General features: G+C 37.3%; 1 protein-coding gene across 2 annotated transcripts in view; it reads left to right on the forward strand.

Moving 5' to 3' along the window:
- MYRIP (myosin VIIA and Rab interacting protein) overlaps positions 1–27,851 on the forward strand; it is a 407,166-nt gene that overhangs the window by 66,550 nt on the left and 312,765 nt on the right. For both annotated transcript variants that reach the window (XM_010360033.2, XM_030935142.1), the window contains exon 2: positions 13,255–13,391. In XM_010360033.2, coding sequence (XP_010358335.1) covers positions 13,282–13,391 — 110 coding nt within the window. In that variant the 5' untranslated portion in view covers positions 13,255–13,281. The remainder of the gene's footprint in view (positions 1–13,254; positions 13,392–27,851) is intronic.

Raw genomic sequence — 27,851 nt, forward strand, 5'->3', positions numbered from 1 at the left:
ATTATTTATTGTCATTATGTTTTCAACTTCCATAAGTTTATTCTTGTTCACTAACTAAATTTTTTTAAATTTAGCATCCTGTTTCTTTTTCATGGATAAAATCAGTATCTTCTGACATATCTAGATATCATAGGGTTTTTTAAGGTTTTCTTCAACTCTGAGCATTATACCCATTTCTTCTGTTATCCTGTTTATTAGTTTTGTTCTTTGTCTTTCAAGTTGGAGTTTTCCTCAAATATCTGACATTCTTGGGCTGTTCACTCATATTTAAGAATATGCAATAAAATGCTGATTGGAGGCACCTTAACGAGTGGGGAGGTTGGGGTTCACCATAGAATAAAGCAAGCTATTTCCTTGCTGCTCCCCAGTTGGGAAAATTTCCAGTTAGTAGTATCTCCAGGGCTTTCATTTAAACGTATCAGTTTTTTCCTCAAAGAAATGTTTTTGTCTGCTGCTCAGGTATAACCTAAGTGCCGCTATCTTGGGAAACAAGTATGGGCAGTGAGTCAGAGGCCTCAGTGTTCTTGATGTCAATTTTTAATCAATCTTCCTATTTTTAGTGTGACATTACACTGCTCAGCTATGCCTAGTGTCTTTAAATCCAGAGCCTCTCTAGCCTACTCTCTCCTGAGAGGAAGTTACCTTTCTACTTCACCCTTTATCTTCATTTTTTTTTTTTTTTTTTTTTTTTGAGGCGGAGTCTCGCTCTGTCGCCCGGACTGGAGTGCAGTGGCCAGATCTCAGCTCACTGCAAGCTCCGCCTCCCGGGTTTACGCCATTCTCCTGCCTCAGCCTCCCGAGTAGCTGGGACTACAGGCGCCCGCCACCTCGCCCGGCTAGTTTTTGTATTTTTAGTAGAGATGGGGTTTCACCGTGTTAGCCAGGATGGTCTCGATCTCCTGACCTCGTGATCCGCCCGTCTCGGCCTCCCAAAGTGCTGGGATTACAGGCTTGAGCCACCGCGCCCGGCCATCTTCATTTTTGGAGGACCCTGGTGACTCCTGATTTTTTTTTAACCTTGTTAGCTCTTATGGAACAAATAGCCATTATTTTGTTGCCTTTCTACTCTGCAGGCTTAGATTTCAGTTTTTTTTCACCCTACCAAGTTAGTTTTCCTTCCTATATACTTCCATCTTTTAAAAATTTGTTGACATTCTTCTTCTTCTTGTGTTTTTCTCTCTCGTTTCTTTGTCCCTGAGGATTTTTTTAAATGACTTTTGAGGGGTTTTTGTTTTTGTCTTTTTCGTAGAGTTTTGAGAGACAGCATAGGAAATGAGTGTTTTAATCCAATACATTTTACTAGAAGTATTTTTGTTAACACAATGAATGAAATATGACATCAAAATGTATCAAAGAAAATTTCAGAACACCTGGGATAAATCATAACAACAAAATGTGCTACCATTTATTGCATTGTATGGGTAAAGAACTCTACAAATCAGGACAAAAATATAAGGCATGCAATGGATTGTAGCTGATATCTGACTAATTATAAAATATTAGTATTTTATAATATTTAATCTGATTTATGAGTATTAAACCTGATACCTGAACATGCTCCCTTTTTTCTTAGCTTCTTTTAGTGAGCTGTAGTATCATGAGTGATGCACTGAAGTCATCCTTTGCGATTTGAAGACCCATAGGTTTATGCTCATGAAAGGTGGAAGTGTTTTGCATGTTAATTCTTTCCCTGTGGCCTAGTTTCAGTTTAGATGCACAGAGCAGATTTGATCCTTTCCAAAATAGCCTTCCGTTTTGCATCTCATCAAAGGATATATTAGGCTTGTATGTTGGGCAACTTTGCATGTCCAGCTGGACACAAATCTTATCACCAGCCTTAAGAGAGTTTGCAAAGGTGGGTATCAAAATAGAGATTTAGAACCCATAACTGACATTTAAAATTATTTTAAATATTATTTTAATTTTTCTATTTTAATTAGAACATAATTATGCATCATTTCTGACTGGCTGGTTAATATAATTTTGGGTAATTTTAACTAGGCCCAGTTTTCCTTAATGGTTAAGAGCATGGTCTTTGGAAGCAGTTAAACTGGATGATCTTGGGCATGTTTTTTACTTTCTCATGGCTTCAATTTTGTTCTTTGTAAAAGAAGGTTAATACTACTACCTGCTTCCTAATGTTATGAGGAATACATTAGTTAAATATGCAATGTGCTTAAAACAGTGTGTGACTTCTAATAAATATGGTATGTTTGCTATCATATACTTTGAATTAGGAATACAGGGTTGGACAATCCAAGGACCATAATCATATAACCCTCCCCACTGTACCTGCCCCCCCATTAATATAGCAGAAGAGTGTGTCTGTTAGTGGCAGATCAGACAATTGGATGTCCTTCCACTGAGGACATCTATAAAAACTGAATAAAATATGAGAGAAAAATAATAAAATATGTCTCTTTAAAGCCGTTATAGAGATAAAAAGATTCTGAAGAGTCATTGGACCAGAGCCCATTATGGGGCACAATGGTCCAAGAAGGTGAGAACAGCATTTGAGGCCAGTTTTTTCCTGGGGCACTTGCCAATTTGAGAAGCTGAACAGCACTTTTGACAGTTCCTGTCAAATATAGGGAGATAGGGAGATAGGAATTAGAGGCTTGGCAAGGGGAGGGATCCTATTGACAAACTCTCATTTTGGGTTGAAATCTCAAAAAGTCTTACCTATTAAGAGTGAATTGGATGGAGAAGACCTGTGTAGGAACTGCATCTTAGCTTCAAATTGTCCCAGTCCTGAAATTGCTAATGCATGCAAGCTTGCTGGTACTGTAGGCACCTGACAGAAACAAACATACATCCTCTCTAGAGGAAAATAACTGCATATAAGTGTAGATGAGAAGAAATAAACATAAAGGAACAGAAGAAATGGAAAATATAAACAGACCTACAGAGTCCCCAGATACTGAGTTATCAGACACAGATTTAAAAATAGCTATATGTTACTACATTTAAGGAGATAAAGGAAAAGATTAGGAATATAGGCAGAAAAACCAGGACCAGTAAAAAAATAATAAAGCAGAAATTTTATCATATAATAAACCTGCACATCTGCACCCTGAATCTAAAAGTTGAAATTATATAAAAAAAGAAAATTTAGAATTGAAAAATGCAAAAAAAAACTTAAATATATGTTTAATGGCAGATTTAATATACATGAAGAGAAAATAAATAAATAAAGAATTTCTGATCTAGGTAAGAAAAATATCCAGAATGAAGTATGAGAAAACAAAAGGATATAAAACCAGAAGAGAGAATATCTGACTTGAACAATACAGTAAGAAAGTCCAACTAATGTGTGTGATTGGAGCCACAGGAAGAAAAACAGGTTCAAAGAGAGATATTATTCGAAGAGAAGGTACCTGAGAATTTTTCAAATTCCAAAACTGATGAAAGTTTGTGAAATCTACAGATTCAAAATGCTTTCTTTATAAACTTTCTACAAATCAGGACAAAAATATAAGACAAAATGAATTCTAGTCACATTATATTAAAACTGAAAATCAAAGCAGAATCCTTAAAAGCAACCAGAGAACAAAAGGCATGCAATGGATTGTAGCTGATATCTGACTAGAAACCAGTAGAATATCTGGAAGACCATGGAATACTATCCTAAAGTGCTAAAAGGAAACAGCATCTATTTAGAATTTCAGAACAAGCAAAACCACCCTTAAGAAATGAGAGGGAGAGACCACAATTCAGACAAGATGGCGTGGACTTGTCCCTCTCTGGTCCTCCCTGCTGCGTAGTTATAAACCCAAGAAAGAAAACACAATTGTGGTGGTTAATGTTTTGTGTTAAGTTGACTGGGCCACAGTGCTCAGATATGTGGCTAGACATTATTTTGGATATTCTATGAGGGTGATTTTTGGATAAGATTAACATTTAATGGTTGGACTTTGAGTAAAGTAGATTACCCTCCACAATGTGGGTGGGCTCCCATCCAGTTAGTTGAGGGCCTTAATATAAAACACTGACCTCACACAAGCAAGAAATTCTGCCAGATGACTGCTTTTGAACTCAAACTGCAAGATGTATGTATATAATAGAAACATATATTTTGTTTCTCCTGTTTTATCCAAATGATAACATACTATACCTACGTTTCTGCATCTTGCTTTTTGTACTTAACCCTTTAAATACGTAAATTCTTGAAGAACTTTCCGTATTTGCTCATAAATAATTTTTCTTCCTTTTTTTCCTTAACAGCTACATATTTTTCCATTGTATGGCTATACAATCATCATTTTTTTCCTGCATGAATGTAAGTGCATTGTCTTTGTAGGATAAATTCCTAGAGGTGGAACCACTAAAAATCAAAGAAAATCAATCAATCTCTCTCTCTCCACCCCACCTCCCTCTCCTTCTCCCTTTCTCCCTCCCTCCATCCCTGTCATATTGATAAATATTGACAAATTGCCCTTTATAGAGGTGGTATAAATTTACATTCCTAACAGCAATGTATGAAAGTGCCTATTTCCTCATAGACTTACCAGCACAATATGATACAAGCCTTTCAATCTTTTCAAAGCTAATAGGTTAAATAACAAAAAGTCTTTCAGTTTGCACTTATCTTTTTATATATTTGATAGATTTATGAGCCATTTATAGTTCTTTTTGTGAACTCCGTTTCCTTTGCTATTTTTCTCTTTGTCTATTTTTATATTGGGTTTCTGCTCTTTTTTTAAAAAAAAAACTCCAGTTGTTGAAATTTTTATATTGGGGGAAGTCATTCTTTTGTCTTTGATGTGAAAAGACAATTTTTTCTGCATTTGACTTTGCTTATTATGTTGTTTCTTATGCAGACATTTAAAATTTATGTTGAATCTCTTCAGTGTTTTTAATGACTTCTGAATTTTGTGTCATATTGAGAAAGGCATTTCCTACTCTGAAATTATAAAAGAATCATCTAATGTTTTCTTTTATTACCTTTATGGTTTCACTTTTTAGTCTTTGGCACTATAACCATGCCTTATAATCCACACGAAGATAATTTCAAAACTGAATCAATGACTTAAAGATTGTTTCTATAGCTGTAAAAAATCTAAATTTTTTTTTAAAAATCAGTTTTCCTTGAGACTCATTCTTCTCTACTCCTCCCAGATAATCTCAAATTTTTCCTTTTTTGTTTGTTTGTTTCATCATTTATTTGTTTCATATCTCCGTTTCCTTCTTGAGGGGGTTCTCTTCTATTTTTCCTCCATATCTAAAATATTCTTCCCACCTTTTTGTCACCTGGCAAAACTTTAAAGGGACACATCCCCTTTGTGTTTTGAGACGTTCGTGCAAGCCAAGTATTGTAAGAGTTTGTTTTGGTTCCTATCTCAGCTGATGTTATCAAACTTGACCAAGTGGGTTGTATGGCCTTCTAAATAAAACCCAAAACTCTTTTATAGATGGTTTTATGTCTTCCAGATTTTTGTAAATTGTGCAGTTTACATAAGGCCTGAGGCTGTACTATATGTTTTTATTTTTTGGCCTTTTCGAATTGGAAGGATTTACCCACCTTTGCATTAATTACACTAAGATCTGCAGTTATCCTGTGCTCATCCCCAGGTTTTTTGAAAGTTTTCCAAGTTTTTTTTTTTTCCCCCGTTAATTTTTTTTTTTTTTTTTTTTATACTTTAAGTTCTAGGGTACATGTGCATAACGTGCAGGTTTGTTACATATGTATACTTATGCCATGTTGGTGTGCTGCACCCATCAAAAGTTTTTAAGTATAATTTTCTTTTTGATTCTTGAAGCGTAATAGGAACCTGAGTAATTGTTAGTTTGTTCACCAGTTGATGCTAATGGAGTAGCCATTAAGCTTTATTTCAAGCGCTTTATATAAAATGGAAATTTTTAGTAGCTGGTATTGTGCCACCTCTTGTTTTATGGTCTCTGCAGCTATAAATTAATGTGAAATCAATTATAATTCAATAGGGACCAGTTTTCAGGCTGTTTCCTATAACATGATAATAACATTTATTTTCATTAAGAAAGCAATGCATGTTCATTGTTAGAAAATTGGAAAATATAAATAAACAAGAACAATCAATAACTAAAAATCATAAGAAATCCTATTGCCCAGAGATTAGCACTGTGAACATTTCACATGATTATTTTCAATGGAATTCACACACAGACACACACATGCATGCACACACACACACACACACATTTTTTAGAAAAACAAAAAATTGAGGCAATTTAATGTAGTTTTTTAATCTATAATTTTTATTTATAAATACGTTTTGAACATTTTTATGTCAATGCTGTATCCATTTCATAGCAGTATGGTATTCTATCTTAGAGCTATATAAAAGCAAATTTAATCAATGTTTTATCATTAGACATTTTAGTAATTTGAACAATTTTGCTATTGTAAATAACACTAAAATGAATATCCTCATACATATCCTTGATTAATTTGTTTATTCAAATAATGTTTATTGTAAAAGGAAGAGAAAATATGTGCAAAAGCAAATTTTTAAAAATGTCATTGTACGAAATTTTATCACTTGATAACTGTTGGTAATTTTTTTGTGGTTTTTCTTTCAGTATATTTCTATCTTATTTATTTATACAAGATTGTACTATTCATACTATATTATTTTACTTCTTATTGAGCCATGACATACATGTAAATGCACAAATCATAAGCATATAGCTAAATTAATTTTCACAAATTGAACACATCAATGTAACCAGCACCCAGATTAAGAAACGTCACCACTTCCCCAGCCTGGCCCCATCTAACCAGTATCTTCCTTCCAAAGAGTAACCACTATCCTGCTTCTAACATTCCAAAAGAGTTTTGCCTGATTTTAAACTTTATGTAATCGGGATCATCAGTCTAACTTACTTTGCTCAATACAATATACCTATTCCATTAATATGTTGTTGAAGTTTGTCTGTGTTTATTGCTGTATAGTGTTCCAGTGGATGAATATACCACAGTTTGTTTTTCTGTTGATGGACACTTGCATAGACAAGTTCATTTGGGTCTATTTTGATAGTATTGCTGTATACTTTCTTGTATTGACATATTATTTTGGTAAACTATATGCTGTATTTTTCATCTGACTTTTTACCTTAATATGTCATAAATGCCTTTCCTTTAAATACATTTTATTGACATAAAATATTGTATTGTGTGTAACCACAACTTAACCTGTCCTACTTTGGGACTTTCAGTTTATTTACAATATTTTTCTGTATAGACAACACTGAGATGAACATCCTGGTACAAATGTCTTTGCACATTTTTTCGACTCTTGAAGAAAATTCTTATGCAGATTGAAATGGCTGGGTCAGTATTTAAAGACGTTTGATAATTACTGCCAGTTTGCCATCTAAACATTTATACTTACTTATAGTCCCTCTACTAATGTATATGAGTACCTGTGTTCCCAGAATCTTATTAAATGAAAACTTGCAATTTACTATAATTAGCAGCATTTGGTTATTAATGATATGTGGTATTTTATGAAACTGTATGTTGGACATAGATGGTTGGTAAATTGCTTTTTCTCTTGAACTTTTGTCATTTTATCTTTTAGAGAGTTCTATATTTTTCTTGTATTTTATGAGGGTGCTTAATATATTAGGTTAATTATCTTCCATGGTTTTCTCTAGATTGTTGCTTGCGTTTTTTTTTTTTTTTTTTTTTTTTTTTTTTTGAGACGGAGTCTTGCTCTGTTGCCCAGGCTGGAGTGCAGTGGCACGATCTCGGCTCACTGCAAGGGTTCAAGCGATTCTCTTGCCTCAGCATCCTGAGTAGCTGAGACTACAGGTGCCTGCCACCACTCTCAGCTAATTTTTGTATTTTTATTAGAGACAGGTTTTCACCACATGGGCCAGGCTAGTCTCGAACTCCTGACCTCAAGTGATCCACCCACCTCAGCCTCCCAAAGTGCTGGGATTACAAGCATGAGCCACTGCACCCGGCCGATTGTTGCTTGCCTTTTAATTTTATCTATATTGTGTGTGTGGTTTTTTTTTTTTTTTTTTTTTTTTTGCTATGTGAACTTTTTTCACAGTAAAAATTTGTGTGTTATTTTTAGTTTATTTCTAAACTTCTACTGAATCTCAATTCCTTTATGAGAAGAACTAATATTGTAAAGATGGCTGTTCTTTCCCATCAATTGACAAATTAATAAAAAATTCATTTGGATTTTTAATTCTACCTTAATAAAATGATTTTAAAGTTCATCTGGGGGCATAAATGGGCAATGTCAAAAAGTCAGACAGTTTTTGAAAAATAAAAATGATGAGAGACGATTTGCAATACTAGGTTTTAAAGTGTGTTGCTTACCTGAGATCAACTACTAAGTCACCAGCTTAGAACAGGTCAGACCAGAAAGTCCTGAGAAAAACTTGTGTGTGTGTGTGCACGCACACACACATGCATGTGCATGCCTATCTATCCCGTCCATGGATCATCTAAATCAGAGAGAGTGGTTAATAAATGGTGTTAGGACAGTTGGCCAACCATGGCCAGCTCGGTGAGAATTCTAAGGAGCATTTGTTAGTGACTTAAAGAAACTAAAGTGATAAATGGAAACAAAAAACAAAATGGAAAATGTATTTCAGTAATAAAAGGATATTTGGTGCTATTCTCAGGCTGGAGAGAAGTAGAACACCAAGACTAACATCTACTCACTGAGTATCAAATATCAAATTGCCAGGACAGAGACTCTGACATTTTGCATAAGTCAGGTGGCACACCTAGTCCAATCAGCTGTGCCCCAGTGGTGTGACCCTGTCTGCTCTGGGCCCACTGCTGTGCATAGATCAGGGGTGAATTTCAGAGAAGGGGCCAGTTCATGGTAGGGTAACACCCTTGAAGGTGAAAGAGTGAAGATCAGTGAGCGATACAGCTCAAGCACCACTTGCTCCAAAGAACACAGTGAAAGCACATCTGTCATTATTAGTGTTGTTGTTTTTGTCCTTTGTAGGCCAAGTTCATTTTATCCCCTGTGCCTTAAATGTGAGAGTCTTAACATTGAGCTTTCTCTATAGTTGTAAGAAATTTCTTTTCAGTTGTAACCCAAACCCACCATGGTCAAAGGGCAAAGCCCCAGCAATAATTACCCTTTATCTCTCTCAGGACTTTATAGTTTTACTTTTCTCTTTATATTAGGTGCATTATCACACACACAAAAATGTACTGTGGGTTTGTGAAAATCCCATTTAAGCATTTGTCCTTGACCCTTCTAGGTACTTTAATAGAATATCACTTATGTAGACATTGACCTTTTATAATGAATCTTCCATTGTGTACTAAGTATTCTTGTAATTTCTCTTTGGGTTTTTTTTTTTTTTTCATTTACAAAGGTTGTATTAACCAGTGCCTATAGACACATCTGTGTCCTTCCTCATGTTAGTTATTTTAGCCAGGAATAGCGTAGACAATTCTGCCTTTGTTTTGGTCTCCTAGCTTTAAAGTTGCATCCATCATCAGCTTCTTCTAAAGTTCATCTAACTCTTGTTGCTTCTTACGATAATTAAATTTGAAAAACAGCTAAATCAATTCAGTAATTATGATGGAATAGCTACTGGAGTTTGTCATCATTGCTTTGACTTAGTGTAGAGCTTACTAGATAGTCATTTCTTTGGATGTGAAAAGGTAGATGTTATCAAAGAAAGAGGTTTTTGCAGACATATATGTTTGAGAAACACAGTTAAGCAAAAGCAAACTGATTCTGACAGACTTCTTAGAAGCTCTGATAAGCTATTATGGCTTGTGTAAGCCCCACGAAGGCAATACAATTAGAAGCATTTCTCGTATTATTTCACCTCAGAGTCCCTTTCTCAAACTGCTTGTGGGAACAATAACCTGAGAAACACACTTTAGGGAAGTGGTGATATAATTAAATGTTGACATATTAATTTTCTCATTAGTAAATTTAAAAACATATCCTCTCTGTTGTCATGTTGGTTGGCTATAAACCAGAGAAAGCAAGGGGTGGGGGCATGGGTCTGAAGTCAGGAACATCTGAACTGGCTGTGTGTCTTTGGGAGACTGCTTCTCTCTCCTGGGACTGATTGCATTTTCTCATCCTTAAATGAGATTGTCATACCTACGTGTCCTCTTATTCATGGACACGAGCCTTCTCCAGCTCTAGGATGCTATTTCATTTGTTGCACAGGGACTCTGATTGTGTTTGTTGTAGAAAAAGGAAGAAGCTTTTACCAATTTACAGAAAGTGTTCTCAGTCTCTGACTTGTCCATTTAGAGCTATTTTATTTATTTCTTTACAAAAACAAGTCCTAATCATTTTTTTTCTTTTTTTCTTTTTTTTAGATTTGATATGATCAAAGCTGCCACTTCAGTCTTTCACTAACTGGGCATCTTAGAATCTCATTTAGAATTCTCAGAAACCAAAGCCAGTGAAACAAAGTTAAAGGAACAGAAATGTCACCTTCCAGGAAACTCCAAAATGCCATTAACACATTTAATGAGGCTTTTTAAAGGAAGAATCAGTCTGCATTTTCAGTGTGCCCTCTAGTCTGTTTCTTTTTGCTCATCAGGAAGCTAGAAGATGGCAGCCCATGAGCTTCTTCCCTTGCCTTTGCAGCCTGTGGGTGGGATGTTACTTCTAATTGACTTAATTGAAACCTAGTGCAAGTACACTAGGTTTCTTCCTGCTCTCAACCCTAACACCACACAGCAAAGTGAACTGACAATTTATTTTTGACAGACAGCATTAATGGAGTGAAAAATAAAATTTAAAAAAAAAGTTGGAATTCCTGTTGTGATTTGTTGGTTAAATCTTGAGATTAGTTCACTTTATGCAGTCATAAGGTTTTAAATCATCTAGCAAAAGATTTCTGGGGATTGAGCTGTTCCCTTCTCTATGTTTACTACCATTATTTGAAAATGAAAAGGACAGATAACCTTCTTTTAAATAGCAACCATGCTTGGGGTCTCCTATTCTTAATCATTACATGCTAGAAAAAGGGGGCAGGGAACTCTGGACATCAGATTTTAAAACCTGAGGTCCAGAGTTTCCTCTGCCTCTTACAGAAAGCATTTACATGACATGAAGGCAGGGACTCTGAGTCAGACCAAGACACAGTCAAATCCCAGGTTGCCATTGTCTTAGACATCATGTATAATTTTCCTGTTTCCTCATTTGTAAATGGTGGTGGTAGTGACTGTCAATAGGATTTTATGGGAATGTATAAATTTACATATACATTTATAAATATATTTATACGGATGTATAAACTAGAGCATCTGGAACATAGTAGATAGCCAATCAAATAGTGATCTATTATAATCATTATTATTTTTATTGTAAATAATAAGCATATTCCTTGAGTAACGCTGCAAGTATTTGCTTTAGTTATGATTTTTATAAATTATATTATTTCTATTTAGTTTTAGGTTGATTTTATGCTTATGGAAGATACCTTAAAGACAATAGTATACATGACTTCAACCCTTTAATAACAAAATGAAGCAGTAGCAGCAATACTGTGTCTTTCTAATGAGATGGAATATTACTGATAGCTCTGAAGCCCTTATGTGATTATTCCCAATGAAATCCTCTCTCCTCTTCTTAGAAGTACCACATTCCACTTTGGTTTTACCACACTTATTCCTAGAAAATGGTTTTTTGACTTTCTATGTTTTTGACCCTTATGATAAAAAAAAAATCATACTTGTATGCATGCTATACATGTATTCTGTACATGTAGTGTGCTTCTCTGTCTCAACATTATGTTAAGATTTATTCCTGTTGATGAATGTACCTATTGTGTGTTCTTTGCCACTGTAGTAGAATGTTCTATTGTAGAAAACAAATATGCCCTATTTTTTAAATCCTTCCTCCTATTTATGGATGTTTAGTGTTTTTCCAGTTTTATTTATTTATTTATTTTGCTATTTTGAATGTGACTTTTGTTACTATTCTTCTGTTAGGTTAACTATGTGAAATTGCCATTTTTATAGGTCAATGATTCCAACTAAAAATTTCATATGATTCAACCCAGTTGATGTCTGGTACATATTTTTAAGATTATATCTGAAGCATATACCTAAGCGTGGCAGAAATGCTGGTTTATAGGGTATATAAATTTTCAACTTTAAAAATGAAACCTGATTGTATTACAAAGAGATTGTACAATTTATACCCCCAAATGAAAATTGTCATTGTCCTACTTCCCACCAACGTTGATATAATTTTTATTTTGGTGGATGTGAAATAGAGTTTTAATTTGTAGTTGTGTAATTGCCATTGAAATTAAGTATTATTCTGTATACTTATTTGCCATTTCTATTTTTTGAGACGGAGGCTTGCTTTGTAACCCAGGCTGGAGTGCACTGACACGATCTCGGCTTACTGCAACCTCTGCCTCCCAGGTTCAAACGATTCTCCTGCCCTCAGCCTCCCAAGTAGTTGGGACTACAGGTGCCCCTAACCATGCCCAGCTAATTTTTGGATTTGTAGTAGAGATACGGTTTCACCATGTTGGCCAGGCTGGTCTTGAATTCCTGACATCAGGTGATCTGCCCACTTTGGCCTCCGAAAATGCTGGGATTACAGGCTTGAGCCACTGCATCCAACCAACAATTATTTTTAAAAATGGAGTTTCCCATAATTTTTAGGTATGTGCTGCTTAGACGTGTTTCTCTACAATATCATCTTTGCTACTGCTGAGAAAATGGCAAAATAAGATTATTTAACTATGTTTTTATCCTTTTGAAGAAGATAATTTATTGATTTTTAGTTTGTATTTCATAGTCATGTGGTTAAAACTTTAAGGGATATAGTGTACATAGGATATTTTTTAAAAGTATTAGAATTATTTTCTTTTTATAAATTAACATATTTTTATTTTTATAAAATAATTATTTTATTTGTATTATTTTGCAGTTACATATAATACTTAACATTTAGAACTTCAAAGCACAGAAGTTTAGAACTTTCAGATATTGCCTTTTGGTATTTTGTGGAAATCCATACTGAGTCTTATGTATGGTTCATTTTGTTATAAAGAATATTTTTTTTTCTTAATTTAAGACTTGGGATGATGAACTGGCTGATGATCCATTATTTTCTCTTTTTCTCTGTGGCCTTGCTGAGGTCATTTGTAAATATTTGCTGAGTCTGAGTCCAGAGAAAGATAGTACCTTACATAAACACTTATATATAAAAACTGTATTTAACTTTATTTTAATAACAAAATAGGTTGATTTTGTCCATGTAGAGCTTTTATCTTGCTTGTATCATTTTGGTTTCCCAGGTCTTATTTCACCTGTGTTGAGTAACCATGGGGAGGAAGCTGGACCTGTCTGGTTTGACTGATGATGAAACAGAGCATGTTCTTCAGGTAGTTCAGAGAGACTTCAATCTTCGCAAAAAAGAAGAAGAACGACTAAGGTGAGATGCCTGTATTGCCCAACAGGATACAGCAAACCACATGTGGACAAGCAACACAGGTTTCCTGAGGGTATTCCCTCCTGCTAGCCCTGAGTTTGGACACACACTTAGGGTTGTCAGAAGAATGTCCTGTCCTTGATAGAAAGGTTTGCCAGGTTTCAGAAATGTCAGTTCAGAAATGTGTTGCTCACAGTCCCAGTCAGGATTTTGTTGGGACTTCTGACCCTGTACATCGTTATCAGCTACAGAATGAGTGGAGCTTTTGGTGAACACGCTGTCTTGAGCTTCCTCTTGGCCTTAGTTTTTTTGTTGGCAGGTCTTATTGAAGGATAACCAAAGTGTTAAGTGAACAGTTCTTGTGAGAATTAGTCTCATATATGTACAATGTTCTGTTTAAACTCTCAGCTACTGTGGCACAGGAAAAGAGCTTTGAAGATCAGATACAAGGAAACTGACCACCAGGCTGGGATGGGATCACCTGGCTTAGCACCACTTCCCTCATTTTATAGAAGAGGAAACTGAAGCCTAAAGAGGTAGTCTCCTGACTCCTCTGCAGCTGGTATTTCCCCATGAAATGCTCTTGGAAATACTATGGCAGGTCAGTTGGGAAATACTATGGCAGGTCAGTTCCAACTATGCCTAAGTTGGAAGAAGTCAGAGCTATAGAAATGAGGTCATATATTAGGCCTGATGTATGGAAACCTGATGGTAGGTCAGTATTAATCTCCCTCATTTATAAACCTATTATTCCTTGGGATTCCGTGGGTTTATTCACACCACCAACTTCTTCCTTAGACACTGAGCAAAAACCTGTTTTGCTCACTTTGATTATCCAACAGCTAGAACAGTGCCTAGCACAGTTTTTAAAAATCAATTAATTATTAACAGATTTCTTGTCTTTCATCAAACAAGTATATATTTAATATATACTATATGTGAGACCAAAAAATGGTGGAAATAAAGATGATTATACTAAGGTGCTTATAGCCTAGCAAGGGAGATAACATTGCCAAGAAGTGTAAAGTCTGAGGTACTCCAAGGTAGAAGGAAAACAATCCCTTTTTGGTGGTAGGAAAGATTTACCAGTTTTAAGCTGAGTGAGAAAGGGCATGAGTAGAGCTTTGGCATAATCCTGAATTTCCGTATTTACATATGCAATTTAAAGGGGAACAGAGTCAAGGACGTCCCCAAGGTTTTTTGGCTTAGGAACTGGAATAATGAAGTTGTCATTCACTAAATATGAAGACAGAGGAGCAGGGTATTTGGTAGCCAGGTAAAGTTGAGAGCTCTGTCTCAGGCATCTTCAATTTGAGATGAATATTGGACATCCAAAGGAGATGCCAACTTGGCATTTATGTATTTGCAACTAGGAATCAAGTGGGAGGTCCAAGTTGGAAATTAAAATGTCATGGAAAAGGTCACCAGAACAATAGGAGAGTAGATGGAGCAGGGAAACTAGTACACTTGCTTGGCAGCACTAAGACCTACTTGAAGTTTGTGGTCACCATTTTATATTGAGACCAGTTTCTACAGGGTAGTGTTTTCCCTGTATCTTTCAGCCTCTTTCCTCTACTGGACCATTGGAAAGAACCATGTCTTAATCAGTGTTGTGCCCCAATTTCTGGGCACAAGGCCTGGCACACAATGAATGTGCCCTAAAGCTCTGTGGAATGGATGGATACATGTCAATCATGTATTGATTGCCATAGTCATATTGATTGTCAATCCATATGACTAGCTTCATGTTTGGCTTGAAGAATCCATCTTCATATTTACTTTAAATCATAAAGGCCATGTATGTGTCAAGCTTTATCTCCTGGAAACTCACATATAGATAAGCCAGGACCTTGTTTAACATCCTTTTCTGACTGTGGAGACTTGCCTTAGCTTCACTGCAGACTCAGGTGCCAGTCCATGTGGAAGAGCAGCTTTCGGGCTTGGTTTGAGGAGAATTTTAAAGAAAGAGCAGCTGTCACTGTAGTAGACCCAACAAAATGGGCACTATCTTTCTCATGAGGACAGGTAGTGTTAGTGGACAGCAGTCAGTAGCCTACTGCAATTCTGTGAAAATGCATGGTAATGGGAACCTGCTTGTATTGAAGAAAGTGATGCTTGAAATCACCAGTGGCCAAAGAGGAATGACTGCTTGCCATGGCAGCTCTTGTGGCACTGGAACTGGACATTTTTTCGCTGAAGACAGTTGTTACTATTGTCTTCTGCCCATGACCAGTGATGTGCCTCGATAGGTACTTAGCAAACCGGGGTGACACTCTGAATGATTTCAGCAAAGAATCTTACTATTGAATAAAAAGAGATTATGACACTGCAAAATCACTGAAATTGCCAAACATTTGCCTCACTTTTTTATATTGCTTGAATTTTGGGTATGTGAAAGAATCCAGGAGGTAGTATTATTGAACTAGAACTTTGAAAGTATTTTAGAATTATAGAAAATATTTTCCTTTAATGAATTGTATAACTCATAATAGATGATTTTTAAAAATTTTACAGTCTTGAATTAGTTTCCTAACAGTAAATAAAGCTGTTCTTTATTTACCTAGTTTCTCTGGCTAGGTCTTGTGAGGGTAGGTCTTGAGTGTAGTAGAGCTTATCCAGTGTTTATAATGGTCTGTTCTTCAATGCAGACATTAAGTATAATAGTAAATAGGAGGTGGAAGTGTGAATTAAGTGTCCTCAGAACATATCATGGTAATATAAAGAGGGATAATGGGGATGAAGAATTCATGGAAAGAGAACTAACAGGTATAAAGCAGTCAGCGTGAACTGGCACTGCCCTGGGTACTACACAATTTATCTTATTGATTCCTCACTGAAGTCACTATAATGTTAGCACCAGCTTACATAGAGGCACCCAAAAACAGAGAGATTACAAAACTTGCTCAGAATCACACAGTTAATCAGAGTAGGCCCAGTTACTTAAAATAATTCTTTAGTATCATCTAATGTCCGGTAAATTTATCCAACTGTCTTATTGCTACAGTATGTTCAAATCAGAATCCAAACAAGGTCCACTCATTAGTCTGGGTTGTTTTGAATCTTAAACCTCTTAATTTTGTCATTATTTCTGAGATAATTCAGAAGGCAAGCATGGCATTGGGTGTCTCTGAGAATATTTTACTTTTTTAATTTGTCATTTTATGGTTAGGCTGATTAGAGTTGGAGCTTAGTTTTGTTGTAATTTTCTTCCCCTTTAATAAGGTCCTTTTATAACAAGTTATATCTTTCCCAAATTCTGCTATTTAAAATTTTTTAAAAATCCATAGCTAAGTGTTTTTCTTTGTTTTTTGTTTGTTTGGTTGGTTTGTTATGTTTTGTTTTTGGAGATGGAGTCTCGCTCTGTTGCTCAGGCTGGAGTGCAGTGGTACGATGCAACCTCTGTCTCCTGGGTTCAAGCCATTCTCCTGCCTCAGCCTCCTGAGTAGCTGGGATTACAGGTACAAGCTGCCACACCTGGCTAATTTTTTGTATTTTAGTAGAGATGAGGTTTCACCATGTTGCCTAGGTGGGTCTCGAACTCCTGAGCTCAGGCAATCTGCCCACCTTGGCCTCTCCAAGTGCTGGGATTACAGGCATGAGTCACTGTGCCTGGTCGTGTTTTTTTTTTTAATTTCCCAAAAGCATGTATTTAGAATGGACGTGATATTGTTACCCATATGGAAGGAGCAGTGTGACTGTCCTGACTCTGGCAGGTGAATGGAGAAGGACACTGTGGGGAAAGCTACAGCCCTCATTCTTTGCAGGACTCCTACTGTCCCCCACTCCCTGCTACAGCTCACAGTGAGTAGAGGCACATCGTGGTTGGTGTGTAGATATCAGCTGCTGTGTGCAGGCAATCATAGGCCTCACTATGTAAAGTGATTCTGTCAACCCTGTGTCAGTAAGATGAGGCACTTTCTCAGCACTGGGGATGTGATGCATTGAATTTTTAATGCCATTAAAGCTATATGTTTATAGCAGGACTGTTGGGGGAAGATAGAGAATTGATAGACCTAAGTATAGTAGACATGCAGTACCAGATACTGGAGGTAAGGACTTATTTACAAATTCAGTAGAATAAGTGTTGATTCCATTTCTCCAAGACACACAACAGGATTAACACTATGAATGGAGGATGCTAGGAACAAAAGGCATGGTGACACTTGCTCCCACCTCCAGGTGCTTTGGGTTTTATCTAGATTACTCAGGTAAATGTGTCAAAAAGTTCATATCATACTTGATTAATTTTATTTTTTGTTTTTCTTTTTTATCAGATGATTTCAGGTGAATAGTAAAATTATGCAAATGGTAAAGAAGACCTTATAATGAAAAGCCTAAGTCCTCTGCTCCATATTTAGTTTTTTGTCCTTTAGGGCTCCTGGCATGACCTTCGTTAATCTAAACATGTGCTTCTGTTGCTGTATTTCAATGTATCAGTATTAGACATTCTTTCAATTTTCTGCTCTGAAATTGGGGACTTAGCTCACTTACTTATATTACCTTGTCTTTTGTTTCTTGATGATTATATTCTTATTTTTGGCTTCGTTTTCTACTGGTTATCTTTCAAACTTAAATAATAGATGGAAACCTCTGAGTCTTGTTCTGTCAACATTTGCCATTCTTTTTCAGTTCTGACAGTGCAACATTCAAATAGTGTCCCTGCCTTTACCTCCTTCTACCCTGTGCCCCAGCTTTCCCTATAATAGCTTTACTCTCACACTTACAAGGTTGGGGCATTCACCTGCTGTTCCAAAAACACATTTGAGTCTCCTGTTTTGTTCATAGGATGATTTTAACTGTTTTAGCCCCTATGTAGTTATGATTGAAAATATTAACATTGTTTACTGCTGCCTCTCCCACTTTTTCAGAGCTTTATTGAAGTCAGCAAGTGTCTGATTGTTCTTTTCCTTTTCTCTTTACCGTTATGAATTAGTCATGCTTTTATTTCTTTGCTGTCATTGGAAAGGGGTCTTGAGAGGGAGCAGAGACCATTAAGTGTTTGCTTTGTCTATCATCTGGAATCTAAATTCCACAGTACCTTGCTTACTAGTCAAGGTCATGTGAGGATCCTGGGGAGCGTGAAGAGGTGGAAAGCACTCCCAGTGTGTAGTATATGTGCAGAGCATGCTTTGGGGTCAAACAGATATGGGTATGAGTCCTTCTATCATGATTATCATGATTATGTTGGGCTGTTTGACCTCTGAGCCTCAGAGGTCAAAATGAATCCAGGAAAGGCTGGGTCATTGCTGCACATTAACCATGTCCCATCTGTAGGAAAGTTGACATTTCTGGAAACTTCACCCTGACTTTTCCTTCATCTCTGTTGATAGAACCTTTGGGGTGAGGCACCCCATGCAATGGGCTCTGTTCTCTCTGTAACAGCTCTATCCCCAGGTTCTGTGATTCCAGGCATTGGTCTTGCCCACTGAGAACATATCTTTTCATGAACTTTCAGGTTTCTACACTTTGCTTGGATTGCCCTCTCTGCTTCTAGTGTTCCTCCCTTTAGGAGAATATGGCTAAACATACTGAGTGCCTAAATAGAATTCAATGGAAATAATAAATTAGTATAACAACACAGTATCTTCAACTTTGTCTGTAGCAGTTATGCTTTACCAGTAATGAAATATATCATCTATATCATATGACTTTTTCCATGTCTTTATTCTCTCAATTATGTAACTCTTGATAAATTTTCAAATAGTAGAAAAAAGTAACCGGGCACCTATGCCACATTTAAGTCCATTATGTTCAAAAGTCTTACCCAACTACTAGATTTCTACTAGAATTTGAGTGGTAAGTATGGGACCCTCAGCTGGGATCAGTGTGGTATTTATACCTGCACCAGATACTGTTGGACAGCTTTTCAACAAGCATGTTTTTGATGACGTTGTTCATGGCAGAAATAAAGTCTTGGAGAAGAGAAGAGGCCCCAGTGGAGGAAGAAATGCAAATACAGCTTCCTAGGCTATCAGCAGACTAGCAGGCAGACCATCGAGGTTCAGTGTGATTAGTGGTGGGAGAGGTTAAGACTTGTTTCCCTCTGTTGGACCCCAGTGCTTCCTGTGTAACTCAGATAGAGGAGGGCTGGCATCAAATTGAGTGTATTGGTCTCCCCGTGGTAACTCCTGAGTACCCAACTCCTAAGTACCCCATGGACTGTGTCTACTTGGGTGTTGGGCATTTGGTTTAGTGTTCATCGTCAAAGGCCATGTTCCCTCCTCTCCATCTGCCTTTCTGTGTATCTGGCAGACATAATTTTAAGAACTTTTTCTTCACATCCACAGTGTAGCATATCATGATGTTTTGTTAATATAAATATATAGATAAATTATTAAAATAAGTAAATAGAATGTCACCTGTGTGGCAGAGATAAATAGTGCTCATCAAATATGTGCTCATGCATACTCCTGCAGTTAGATTGTAGTCATGTGACTAGGTCTGGATAATTGACAGTGAGAGGAAGGGCCTGTATTACTTCCAGGTCAGGGCACTTAAGAGTTGATGTGACTCTACTACCTCTCCCTTCACCTTCTGTGGTGTCCTTGGAGGCCTTGTGTGGAAACATGGCACCACATGACAGAGAGAGCCTGATCCCTTTGACACTGGATAGAAGAGAGTTTCTGGTGATCAGCAGGAGACTTTGTGTGGGTTCGTTGTGTTAAGTCATTGAGGCCTTGGGGTTTATTTCTTACAGCGACATAGCCTAGTATTACTCTAAGTAATATGGTTTTTGAGAGCTAAAAGAGAGCCAAATATTTATTATGCCCCAGCCTTTGACTTGTAGATGAAGAAGCATCCTCAGAGGGTGCATAGGCAATTAGTGGAAGAGTCTGGATGCGACCTGAGTTTCCTGATGTCAGGGTTCCGTGTCGTCTGCCATCGGGCCCCTAAGGTAGTAGAAGACACCTGTAGCAAGATATCCAGACCTAAATTGGAATCACAGTTTATGCTCTATGATTTTATATCATCAGGAACATTTACAAAGCGGTTTTAAAAATGACTGTTAATTGCACAATCCTCTGGTGTTCAAATTGAGTCTTGGAGTCATTGATGAGATAGCCACAGGCTTTAACATTTCTCATTTACTATGTGCTTGCCAAAAGCTAGTTAGCATTTGGATAACTTCCAAAGGTTACTGGTGCTCTAATGGACTTGGTTTGTGGAGTAGCAGGGGTTAGATTGGATGAAATTGTTTTCTGTAGCTGCAACTGGCGCCTAGACTGGGCCAGGGGAAGGAAGGGAGGGGAGAGGGCAGTGAGTGTGAGATAGCACTTCCTGCTGTGTCTGTCTCAGGCGTAGCTACCACAGCCCAGCAGCTATGATGTGTCAGCTCCTCCTCTGGCCTGTATTAAGGAAGGGGAAATAAATGCTTTTGAGACCTGTTTCTGTTGCCCATAATGGTAGCATTACTCACTTGCAGATGTGGCCCACATCTTCCTTGCCACCTCCAGGGGTAATCTTCCATCCCCCATTGATCAGGTCTAAGTGTTGTGAGAAAATAAATAAGAGCTGCCAGGGTGTATTGGAGACACACTCTGAGGAAGCATAGCCCTTCTCAAAATCTAGAAATCATTTGTGTTTCTAGTCAGTTACACAGAGACTCCTTTGAGGATTAATCACCATTTTTTAAAGTAGAAAGAACATGGTGCTTTAATAAAATGAGTTAGTGATCTTTCTTCATTCAAGATTTATTTTCATTTTAAACAAAAATTTTATCACAAGAACTTAATAGAAACTCAGAAAGTTTCTATTTCAAACAGTAACATTCCTTTGTTTTTACTGTCTTTTGTTCTGGACACTTAAATTGAGCTAATGAATTAGCAAATACTTCTGATTCTTTGAAGCTGGAAGACAGATCACATTGTCTTTAGAATAAATATGCCTTATAGTTTGTGAAATAACTGTGTATGCACAGAGTGCATTTGCCCGAGGTCTCCTCAGGGCCTTTTATAGCTCTTTGATATTCTGCACTAACACTTTGGCATTAACCTGCCCAGTTAATTAATCTGCTATCTCAGTGGGGACGCTCCAAGGTAGTTCCTTCAGTGGGATTGGTAGATCAGATCACCTGGCAGGGCTCTGAAAAATCAGAGTTGACAGCAGATGCATTTAATGGTGCAGTGGGAAGTAGGACACAGCTCAGGTTGAGATCACTTTGTGATGGGAGAAGGCCCAGGAGGAGACTGAACTGGGAGACCTGGGAAGAGGGCCTGCATACTCATGGAGGGCAGGTGTGTAGGCTGCAGAAGGTAGAGTGGAGAGGATCGATCTTAAAGCTAGAAGATATCTCACAAGATTTTTTTTAAAAACTCTGTCTTACTTAGTATTGGTATTTTTGTCAATAATGGAAGGCCAATATTAATCCAGAGCTGTTGGGTATTTATTAATTTGCTTCAAAATTATATTTTGAATGTCAGGAGCCTTCTGGGCAAATGTGAAGTGGGTGAAAGGGCAGTAGGAGACTCACAAATTTAGTAAAGTTATTAGCCCTTGAAGAAGAGCCCAAAAGATGAGCTAAGTCCTATATGAATAATTAGGATGCTGTAGACAATGACCAATAAAGATATTAAGGCAGACTCATGGGAACACATCTGTCTTGGAGGAGGGGGCTAGGAAAAGGAAAAGACTTCCTGAAGGAGGGTGCTTTTTATTTGACCCTTGAAGATGGACTGGATTTTTTAGTGGATTGACACATAGGTCTGGGCAACAGGGAGCATCCTGGGTAAAGTAATATGAACAGAAAAGGAAACACGTTTTCACAACCCCAAATCGGGACCTGTGGTAGGGTAGGGGAGGAAGAGACTGTTTTGCAGATAATTCTACTTCACTGTTGCTAACAGCATTGAACAGAGTGTGGGGTTCCAGGAATATCATTTCCCTTTACCCTAACAATCCTGGGAAAAGCACATTTTTTTTTTTTTTTTTTTTTTTTTTTTTTTAAAGACAGAGTCTCACTCTGTCACCCAGGGTGGAGTGCAGTGGTGGATTTCAGCTCACTGCAACCTCTGCCTCCTGGGTTCAAGAGATTCTCCTGCCTCAGCCTCCTGAATAACTGGGATTACAGGCACACACCACCACACCCAGCTAATTTTTGTAATTTTAGTAGAGATGGGGTTTCGTCGTGTTGGTCAGGCTGGTCTCGAATTCTTGACCTCATGATCCACCTGCCTCAGCCTCCCAAAGTGCTAGGATTACAGGCGTGGGCCACCGTGCCCGGCCACACACTCTTATCTGTTTACAAAATGGGAGAACCGAGGCTCTAAAATGGTGTTAAATAATTTGCTCAGGTTGTACAGAGTAAGAAGTGAATTCAAACTCAGGCAGAGCAGCCCTAGAGTGAGACCAGTACCAGGGCAGTACACTGCCCTTGGTACTGAAAACAAGGACATTCAGGTGCCATGGGATAGAATAGATGAAATTAGGACCATCTTGGAAAATCTGGCACCTGTGCTTGCTAAAACTTGGGGTGTGTTCAGGGGTGGGAAAGTAGTAGGGTTTAAATCAGTATATGAGAAGTATGCAGTTGGGACAATACAGTAGCCAACTAGCCACATGTGGAATTAAGCACTTTGAATATGTCTTGTCCAAATTGGGGTGTAGTCTAAGTGTAAAATAAATGCTAGATTTCAAAGATCAAGTATAAAAAATGTAAAATAGCTCAATAATATTTATATTGATTACACATTGAAATGTTTCTAAAATTACATCTTAAATATATTTTTAAGTTAATTTCACTTTTTTTTTTACTTTTTAAAATGTGACTACTAGAAAGTTGTAAGTTATGTATATGGCTCACATTATATTTTTATCGGACAGTGCTGGTCTGAAATGCAAGATTAAGCAGTTTGGAATTTATAAAACCAAAAAGTAAGCTTTCTTTCCCAATTTTGTTTCGGATTATTCCTTTTTTATATGTGGTGTTTAGGTATCTGTAAGAGCCAGCTAAAGTTTTAGCTAATTAGTCAGATATTGGTCTTTGCTATCAAATATTGTTGTCTCTGTCATGTGAAGGTGGTCTCTGAGTCATGCCTCAGTGTTGGTTTTATTACACAGTTTAAAAAGAAAGCGTACTGTGTCCATGCCATATTCATGACAAAGCGTTTATGCATCTCAGGACAGAACGAACTCTTTCATGTTTCCCTGAAGTTAATGGTTGACCAAATACATCATGACCTTTGAAATAACACATGGCTTTAGAATGGCCCACTATTCAAAATTTATGTCACATCTTTGGTACCATAAAGTTACCAGACATTCACCTGTGGGGTCTGCCTTTAGAAATGGTCAGGACAGTTTGATGTTACAAGTGTGCTCGTAATGTAGAAAAAAAAGGATCATGCTGATGCTCTTATTTGCTTTTTAACTTGTGGCCCTTCAAAGATGTACAGTTACTCATTTGGAGATTCGAATATGTTTTCCCCATAATCCCACTTTATTTAATAACAATTTTGTACTAGGTTGCTTTTATGGCTCCAAGTTCCTGATCTTATTTACTTCTCCACTGCAAATGTCAGAGGCTCAACTTCTGGGCCCTGATAAAGCTTTTGTGGCATTAATCTTGGCCTGACCTTCATTTCTTAGACCTCTGGCCGTGGAAAGCATTTATTTGGCATTACATGTGCGTAGAATTCAGGACTTGAAAGGGAGCAAGGAGGAAAGTTTCCACAGCAATTTGAAAAAGTAGCTTTTCTCAGTTATAGTAATTCAGGTCTGTACAAAATCCTTTAGCCGGAAATGGCCTGAAAACGCAGAGGAGGTAAGCACAGATGAACAGCCTGGAAATCACTTTCTTCCTCTCTCCGTGCTGTGCTGGTGGAGTGACAACTTACTTATTCTCATGGGCTCCTTCAGTGCCTGGGGACAGTTTCCTGCCTTGGGGTTAAAGGGCTGCCTTCTCCTCCTTACTCAGCCTCTGAAGCCAGCAGGTCCACCTCCTGGTCCGTTTCTGAACCTGATACCTCCAGAAGGAAATTCATCAACAACCTCTCCCTGACTGTCAGAGTGACTTATAATGAGCTTTGTCTCCCAGTTGGGGAGATTCCCGTCCTAGCCCAGATACTTTTTGGCTGGCAACTAGGCTGAGACCTTAAATCGCCAGGAGAGCCAGCCTACCTGGCCTGGTCCCAGCCCTCTGTGCTCACCTTCCCCTTGCTGGTCTGACTTACAGGCTCCCATTTTGTGTCAGCTTCTCCTCTATCAGTGGGTGTGGGCCTAAGACTTAGGACCCCTTCCCTGACTAATTCTTATACCTCAGGCTGGAAGAGACTAGCTCCTGCATACTCAGCTGCATCTGGCTCTCCAGATATGGTGATGTGCCCAGTAGGTTGGCAGGTTCTTCGGTTCTGACCACCTCTGGAATCAGTACTAGAATGATATGAAAACAGAAGACACCAAATAATTCAGTGATAAAAAGTTACAAAAACTGCTAAATGCAGTACCTAATCAGTTATGGTCAAAGTCTTCCACTGATGTTGGAAAAATTATCTTAGCTGCTCCAATCAAAATTCAAATATATCCATCAAAACCTCTTCCAAATCTTAATACCCTTTAAAACCAGAAACTTCAGAAGGAATAAGACCTATAGTTTTAGACTATATAAAAGAGGCTTGATTATTCCCTGTACAACCCCATATAACACTTCAAACCCTTCCTATAAGAAAACCAAATGGTAGAGGATAGAGGTTTGTGTGAGAACTTAGAGAAATTAATGATATTCCTCACCATCTGGTAGTGCCAAACCCCCATACATTGTTGACTGTAGTATCAACTAAAGGTAAATTCTTGGCCGGGCATAGTGGCTCATGCCTGTGATCCCAGCACCTTGGGAGGCCGAGGCAGGCAGATCATCTGAGGTCAGGAGTTCGAGACCAGCCTGGCCAACATGGTGAAACCCCGTCTCTACTAAAAATACAAAAATTAACTAGGTGTGGTGGCATGTACCTGTAATTCCAGCTACTCAGGAGGCTGAGACAGGAGAATCACTTGAACCCAGGAGGCGGAGGTTGCAGTGAGCTGAGGTCACACCACTGCACTCCAGCCTGGGTGACAGAGCAAGACCCCATCTTAAAAAAAAAATTACTGTGATAAATTTATATAATACATTCTTCAATTTTCCTGTAGATAAAGATGATTTTTCTTTTCTTTCACTTGGGAAGACAGAAAATACATATGGAGAGTCATGCCTCAGGGATACACTGAGAGCCCCATTTACTTTTCACAAATATTAAAAGGTCTCTCAGATGTTGACTTCTGTAAGAAATCTATTTTAATACAATACATAGGTGATTTTCTTCTCTGTTTAGAGGATAGGCAAACCTCTATAGAGGATGAGATTCACTTGTTATAACCATTAGCCATAAAGAGACACAAGACCTCAATAAAACCAAAAACAAAAACATTAGTTTTGTCACACAAAGATATTTGGGTAATTTAATATCAAAGGTCTTTTCATCTACCTAAACAGTATATTGGCCTTCCCTACCCCCAAAACTATAAAACAACTAAAAAGATTTCTGGGGGTGACAGGATACTATCAGAATTAAATTTCAAATTCTCCCTAAAAACTCAGCCTTTATATACTCTTCTAAACAAGACAAACTAGACCCCCTGAAATGGACTAAGAAAAATCAGTTAACATTGAAAGAAGTTTTTTTTAAAAAAAAGCTTTGTAAGTGCCCAAGCTTTGAGACACCCATGTTATGATATTCCATTTTCATTGTTCATGAAATCATAAAAATGCCTTAGGGCAGTCTAACACAAAAATGTGGCTACTAAAACAGACCAGAAGGATACAAGACTCTGTGGCTAAAAAATGGCCACCTTGCACAAGGACAAAAACTGCCACTGCTCTATTAGTAAGAACAACCGAAGAAATAGTGATGGGTTTTCCCATCACTGTCTTTGTTCCACATTCTGTGGAAGCACTTGTGAATTCACACCACACTCAACATTGTTCTGTCAGCAGATTAGCTTCTTATGAACTTCCTCTTCTTTCTATACCTCACATTACAATGTCTAGGTGCAGTCATCTGCACCCTGCCACTCTTCTGCCTCTACCTTCAGATGAGATGCTTCATGGTTGCATAATCTTAAGCAACCAGCTTTGCTCTTCTAGAACAGACCTACAAGAGATTCCTCTTACTAACACTGATGTTATGTGGATTATAGATAGATCCTACTTAAAATTAAATCTGGAACTTATTGTACAGGTTACAGTACTTATCTTTAACTGAAAAAATAAAACCAGAAGTCATCTTGGCTCAACAAATAAGATGGATAACATTAATTAGGGCCTGTTAACTGACCAAAAAATTCTGCTAATATGCATATAGACAGCAGAGATGCTTTCAGAATAGCTCAAAATTTTTAAATGCTATAAAACAAAGAGGGGTTTTAACCTCTTCTGATCAATACATTTAAAAAGATACCCTATTATATGATTGTTAAAAGCCATATTGTTACCAAAATGTCTGGTCATTATTAAAATCCCAGTTCATTCCAAATCAGATACTCCAAAAAACAAACAAAACATTGCTAGCCAATAATATAGCAAAAAAATAAAAAAATAAAAAAATAAATAAAAAATAAAAAATAAAAAAATAAAAAAGCTGCTCTAAATACATCTAAACAATAAAATAAACAATCTGTATCAACTTCAATCTATATTAACTTCTAAAATCAATGACCTAAAGAACACTAAATTTGACATGAAACTTTTTAAGTCTAGAACTCCAAAATCCAAGCAAACAAACAAGCCAAAAACTAAACAGAAGGAGGAACATATTCTCCCAAAGATGAGATATGACATGGGCCAATGTGCCTATACTTCCTGCTGCATTTCAGTCATCATTTGTAAACCTACATATGACTCAACTCCCTGGTGTCCTGATAAAATAGTTGAGAAAAAGGGTATTTCTAAAACACTCTCCAGCCATAGATCATAAGATATATAATGACTATCACATTTGCCCAAAATGTGATTTAAAAATTTATACAGTTCCCAAAGACATTTCCCCCTTCCTAAAGGCCCCTTTGGAGCATAAGACTTAGATTTTATTAAGCTACCACCATCACAAGAATGTGAATGTGTTCTAATGGTAATTTACATATTTTGTCATTGGATCGTAACATTTCTACACGGAAGAACAAAGGCCTTAGCAGTAAGTAACATTATCTTTAAAAAATTGTTCTAACTTAAGGAATTCCCCTGGAACTTCTTAACAACAGAGGCACTTGCTTTGCTAGACAGACAATTCAATCAGTACAATCCGTATATAAAATCTGGCTCGTGCTCCAGCATATCCATTATACTTATTATCCCCAGTCATCTGGTTAGGAAGAAACACAAACTAAATAATAAAACTCAATTGACAAAATTAACTGAGGCTTTAAAATTTCCTTGGCCAAAAGCTCTTCCATTGATTTTGTATAACCTAAGATCAACCCCTTTTAATAGACATC

Source organism: Rhinopithecus roxellana, chromosome 1, assembly GCF_007565055.1.
Source record: "Rhinopithecus roxellana isolate Shanxi Qingling chromosome 1, ASM756505v1, whole genome shotgun sequence".
Classification (NCBI taxonomy): Eukaryota; Metazoa; Chordata; class Mammalia; order Primates; family Cercopithecidae; genus Rhinopithecus; species Rhinopithecus roxellana.